We start from the raw sequence: 6,000 nt of genomic DNA, 5'->3' as shown, positions 1-6,000 counted from the left end.
TAAGCAGACATGGACAAGATGACCTATTCTAGAGTGAAAACACTAGAAAACCAAAGTCTTAGCTTATGGTTTCAGGGACGAGGGGGAAGAGTGAAAAGATGATAACATTACAGTCAAGGGAGTTTTGTTTTTTTTTTTTTTTAAGTCAGCCCCAGCTAGATACTAAGACAGCCCCAGGCCTGCATGGGGAGCTGACAGCCTGCGGCCGGGGCTAAGGGGTGGGTTGCCAAGTTATGCCATGTAATAACTAAAAATATATTAGGAGGTATGACAAGGTCGCTGAGACCTGGGTCATTGAGCCTGCTTGGGAGGGCTTCTCTTTCTGGGGAAGGTGAGGTCTGGGTGGATACAGGATAACATTCCTTGACGTGGCCGCTTGGTCTCTGTCACCCAAAGCTAGCAGGTGACCCCAGAGGTGGGAGGCATTGTGTCCTGAATGAATCAAAGGCAAGGTGGAGGTGAACTTAAACGCAGAAGGCTAATAGACTGACTTGGTGACTTTGCCCTGCCCACTTCCCCACAGTCTGGCTAGCTATGGGGCCCAAACATTGGGCAGGGGGTCTAGGTCTTCTTGGCTAATCCAAAATCCAAAGGGGCTGATTTGGCTGTAGAGGACCAAATTAAAAACAATTCTCAGACTGGTTTGTGCAAATGTTTTTTTTTTTTATTTCCACATTTATATCACAAGGTGTCCACTTACTGGACCAAATAGCAAAGTTGCTCCCTTCTGCGTCCTGAGAACACAGAAGTCTAGGTACTGTACATTCACTAAGGCTCCTTGTTTTTGCAAATCGCGTTTATGACAAATAACCATAAGGCAAACGAATCTAAAGGAATGGTTATGAGTGTTTCCAGCGTACAGACAGGTCTCCTCTCGCCCAACAGTACAGCTTACACACCAGTAGCACCCGCAGTTACTTTTGTGTTTTTTTTGGGAGGGGACTCTAGAAAGGTGAACTTTTCTAGATATCTGCAGGAAGGGGAAAATGAAGAGGGGAAAACAAAGGAAACTTACTCGTCTGGTAGTCAGATGAAAGAGGAGGGTAAAATAAACTCTAGAAAACTTAAATTTTTGCAGCATTTCTTCAAAAACTGGGTTTTAACTGAAACCAGATACAAATGTGTGGATGCCCATGAAGTGTGGGTCAAACGGGCTGGCCAGTTGGCCTGCCTGATGCCAGCAGTTCACTACAGCTAAGAAGCTTCTGGCACCGTGATGGAAAAGCTGGCCAGGAGGGGTGCAAACCTCTGTGCCCACTGCCTCAAACACTCAGGGCCATGTTAAAAAACAGAAAATGCAAAGAGATGAGATGCGTGCTTCTGCTGCTGTGTTAAAGGTAACCTCTCCCACAGGTTTTCTGTGCCTGCCTGCAACTGAGGTCCCAGCTCACGGGGGCTGGGAAATGTCCGCACCTCTTCAGGGGTGGGGGACTCTCACTTTTTATAGCTGGTTTGCTATAGAGTTCTGAACTCACTCTGCTGGCCTTCCTTCACGCGGTCCTTCCTTTGCAATTTTGTTAGTAAACTGGTAGCAGCATTTCACAAAAGAAGGAGAATTTTGAGGGAAGAGCACGGAGAGACCTAGAGACTCTCGCCCCCTCCCTCCCGCCCCGGGCCGGACTCCCTGGATTCCCAACCACTGAAGGCGGCTGGGCCCTGGCCGGCCGGCCGCCCGCCCTCCACGGCTGACTGTGAGGTGGGAATGCACTTAGAGACCGACAGGCCGGTCAGTCCAAGCAGACATAAGGCAGAATGTTCAACCGCCCGTCGTCGCCGTGCGGGTCGAGCGATATGCACTGTGTCCAGTCATACCAGTTACCCTGTGTGTCCTGACACCCGTTCACCCCTGGCCACTGGTGGGCCTGGATTCTGTTCAGATCATCCTGTGTGACCTCACGGCTCAGCCCTGGGAGGTCAGTGGGCGGACCATGAGGCACCAGCACGTGCGGCTTCCGGGCCCCTCGCCGAGTGCTCTCCTCCTGCTTCAGGTACTCAGACATGAAGTGGTGAGCCCCCGGGGTCTGCGCGCCCGACGACGAGAGCAGGCTGCTCTGCCGGCTCAGGTAGGACTGGATGATCTCGTTGCGTGACAGCTCCTTCCAGTTCGTCTGCTCAAAGGGGCTCTGGAGGCTGGCCTTGGCCTCGGGCTTGTCCAGCTCTGTCCTGGGCTGCTCCGTGTGCACAGGGCTGTCGGCCCGCACTGGCTCTTTCTGGGTCAGAGGTTTGATCTGTCTTGTCATGGGGTCAAAGGTGAGCTTCCGCTCTTTTAACCGGACAGGCTTGACGCCCACCTCGGCCACCTGCCCGTCCAAGTTAACCGTATAGTCACGAGGTCGGTACCTCTTCTTCTTTTTGCTGTCCGAGCCACCAGAGGAGGCAGCATCGCTGTCCGCCTTGGAGGAGTCCGGGGAGAAGCCTGCCCGGGGCAGGAGGGGCTCCGCCAGGGGCAGCCCCGCCTTGCAGCCCGACCCTGAGAGTCGCTGGTGGCCCTCAGGCTGCTCCAGCCAGCGCACAGGGCTCTCTGCACTGGGCAGCAGCTCCAGTCGCCGCACTGGGGGCGTGGACGGCTGGGCCAGCGGAAGCGGTGATGGCACCTGCGTGACATCAAGCGATTGGGGTCGAGGCGAGGGGCTGGGCACGGAGCCCTTGTATGTGTACGGGCTCCGCTGCCGAGCAAAGGAGCCCTCGTGCCGTGAGTTCCGGGGACTGAAAGAGCAGCGAGGCGGCCCCTTGGGGTGTGGGGGGCCTGGAGTCTCGTCCATCCTGTCCAGCTGCTGCAGCACTGCTGCCTTCGTCTGCAGGCAGGGCCCGGGGGGCTTGCCCAGGCCCGGGGAGCTGGTGTGCGGCCTCACGGCATTGACGGGGATCTTGCCGCTGTGCTTGTCGTTCTCGCCATGCTCTAGGCAGCTGCCCTCAGGGCCCACGTGCCCGCTGCCGTCCAGGGAACTGGGGAAGCTCTCAGGGCTCCCGCTGATTCCGTTGGTGGGGAGGGGGGATGAGTTGGGTACCAGGGAGTCATGGCTCCCTTTGGAGACCTTGGGTGGTGGTCCAGGGTGGCCGAGGTCACGCTGGTCCCCTCGGCGCTTGCGGCTGCCCAGCCTGTCCAGCCGCTGTCCGGGCAGCCTCTGGATGTCGTTGCGGTTCTTCAGGTCGTGGATGCTCTTGGGCGGGCCAGCCGCCCCTGCCTCGGGCCGGCAGTTATGGGCACCCCCGTTGGCTGAGCCGGCGGCGCCTGCCAGCCCCCGCAGCGCAGCCTCATTCTGATGCACAGGCTCGATGAGCTTCTGCCAGCTCCGCAGCAGCTTCTTGGCCCGCTTGGCGAGCTCCTCATTCTTCGTTTTCTTGCGGACGTCGTTGATGAGCTTCCCAAGTCGCGTTTCCTACAAACAGAAAGAGACAATGACACACTTGTAGGACAGAGACATCCCACGAAAAGGGAGCTGAGCCAGAAATGGTGGGAGGGGCCCCATATCTGTGAAATGGCTCCACTGTCCCTAAACCATTGGCTTCCCACACAGAAAACCTATTGAGGTTTTGGGTCCTTTGTGGCATTTAAATTCTCAAACCCAAGTCCTCAGGCCTAATGGTCCCAGGGCCACAGGTGGCCTTCTCAGGAGCATCATCCTGCAGGTCCCCAGCTCCTGGAGGGTGTGGATCATCAAAGCCACTGAAAGGGTGCTTTGCTAGCATCACGTACTGGAACCACCCAAGTGTGCAGGGCCTCCTGCAGAGAAAGCAGGCCCAGCTCTGGGACTAAAGCCACCCAGTTCCTACGAGTGCCCTGGGAAGATGGTGCTCTTGGAGCATGTGCTATGGGCTGGCACAGTGAAGGCCAGGAGGGCACGCCCCCTCACTCACTCCTCTTAAGGCCTCACTTGGCCAGTGAGCAAAGGCTCTGAGGCTCCAAGAAGCCAGGAAAGGTTGCAGCAGCCCTGGCCCCTCCCACACTGCCCTCCCTAGTGCTTGGGCCAGGAACACTTACCTCTAGTGCCTCTTTGGTAATGGGGTATTTCTCCAGGCTGGAGATGACCTCCTGCACCGCCACCATGTTCCGGATCTGCAAAACAAGAACCGCTAGTTAGACCCTGGGCACTTCTGCCCGTCCCAGCCTGCTCCAGAACTCTCCCTCCCCAAGAGCCAGTGGAGCCAGGATCACCAAAATCCCCACTTCATGCAGTTTCTTACCTGCTCCCAGGGGCCAACGTGCCACTCAGTGCACACCCTCCCGTCTGCCTTCTCTAGTGTATGGTGTACAGTTTACCATGAGTCTGTCCGTGTATACGCCCACCTGCCCCAGTGGCTGTCACACAACGGAAATTCACAGCCGATTATGAAACAAGATCAGCTTTTGATACGGGAGATGCACCCAACTCTGTTATCTGACTGCGGATGGGGGAAGCTGAAGGAGTCAACAAATAAAATGCACCAAGCTTAAAAGAGCAATACATAATAATCCAATCAATTTGGTTACATTAACGAGATCTTTAGAGTTTATCCAAAGACACCATAAGGAGAGCACAAGTTACACACTGGGAGACCAATGCCACAGGAACAGAGAACTTGGGCTGGGAGACACAAATGGGAACTGGGCAGAACAGGAGACTGTGCAGCGGTGCTCAGCTCTCTTGGTCATCAGGAGATACAGACTGGAACCCACAAGTGGCTGCACTGCACACACACCCAACCAGCAGAAATGTGATCTGACAATACCAGGTAGTTCTGGGGCACAGCCAACTCTGGGGAGCCATGGGCTGTGTCTAATCAAGTAGAACACGTGCACATCTCATGACCAAGCAATTCTGCCCCTTGTATGATACCTGCTATGAGCCCGGCCCTCTTCTACCAAGGTCTGTTTCCATATAGCACTACTTTGTTGAATTATCACAACCCCAAGGGGAAGGTACTATTACTATCACATTTTACAGATACGATGACACAGAAAGGTGCAGGTCATGAGGTCACATGTTATAATGACACTAATATCTTCCAAGCATTGAAGGAACAGACTGAGAAATTCAAGACCCTGGAAACGAGCACACTGCAACTTCAGTGCATTAACAAGATGAAACTCCAACCGCAGGGGAAGAAAAGTCACAGAAAATACATACTGTTGATTCCATTTACACCAAGCATCAGAGCATACTCAAAAATTAACTCAAAATGAATCACAGACCTAAATGTGAAAGCAAAAACTCTTAAGGTTTCTGGAAGAAACAGGAGAGTATCTTTGCAACCTTCGGGTATAGACAAAAGATTTCTTAGGAGCCCCAAAGCACCAATTGTCCAAGAAGAAATCCTGATGAACTGGGCTTCACCAAAGTTAAGAACTTCTGTTTATTAAAATATGACCCTGGTAATGAAGAGGCAAGCCTCAACCTGGGAGGACATGTTGACAAAGCACACCCGGGGAAGGATTTGGATCCAGAACTGGTATAGAACTTCTGCAGCTCAACAACCCCCATAGCTGCAGGTTTCTGGTGCATTGGCTGGAGGGGGGAGCCCCCTCTCCCCTCCCAAATCACACATCACTTACCCCTGTCCCCACACACACCAGAACCAAGTTATGCAGGCACAGGACAGGGCACAAAGAGGTATGTCGCCACCCAGCCACTCCAGCGTTCCCTGCATTTTTCCGAAAATACTCCTTGCATACAAGCTGTTGTGTACATGTATCAAACAATAAAAAACCAAAATATGGTTCTATGCCTTTCTTTTTCTTACATCAGAAACTCCCAACATCACAAACCTCTACCGTTTGCTCAGCTTTCCCATGGGAGGAGGGTCTCACTTGAGCTCTGCGTTGGGGGAGACTTCGTTGTTTCCACTCACCCTTTCAAACAAGGCTGCAGTCACCTTTTCAAGATGCAACTTTGAGCTAACACAAAGCAGCTAGAGGGGCTTCTGGCAAAAAAGGCCATGAATGACTGTGATGAGCCCCCAGGGAGGTTGCTCCCACTCCTCGCCCACCAAAGGAGAGAAAGGTGGGGAAACCTGTTTCCT

At 53.7% G+C, this 6,000-nt stretch overlaps 1 protein-coding gene across 2 annotated transcripts in view; it reads right to left on the bottom strand.

Annotated features, from left to right (window-relative positions):
* Positions 1-639: 639 nt before the first annotated feature.
* MED26 (mediator complex subunit 26) overlaps positions 640-6,000 on the bottom strand; it is a 44,264-nt gene continuing 38,903 nt past the window's right edge. For both annotated transcript variants that reach the window (XM_074350513.1, XM_010972102.3), the window contains exons 2-3: positions 3,983-4,057; positions 640-3,380 (exon numbers count right to left, since the gene is read on the bottom strand). In XM_074350513.1, coding sequence (XP_074206614.1) covers positions 1,728-3,380; positions 3,983-4,057 — 1,728 coding nt within the window. In that variant the 3' untranslated portion in view covers positions 640-1,727. The remainder of the gene's footprint in view (positions 3,381-3,982; positions 4,058-6,000) is intronic.

The sequence above is a fragment of the Camelus bactrianus genome, chromosome 22, assembly GCF_048773025.1.
Source record: "Camelus bactrianus isolate YW-2024 breed Bactrian camel chromosome 22, ASM4877302v1, whole genome shotgun sequence".
In the NCBI taxonomy this organism is placed as follows: Eukaryota; Metazoa; Chordata; class Mammalia; order Artiodactyla; family Camelidae; genus Camelus; species Camelus bactrianus.
The sequence above is the reverse complement of the archived record's forward strand: the minus strand, read 5'-3'. Positions and strand labels throughout refer to the sequence as shown.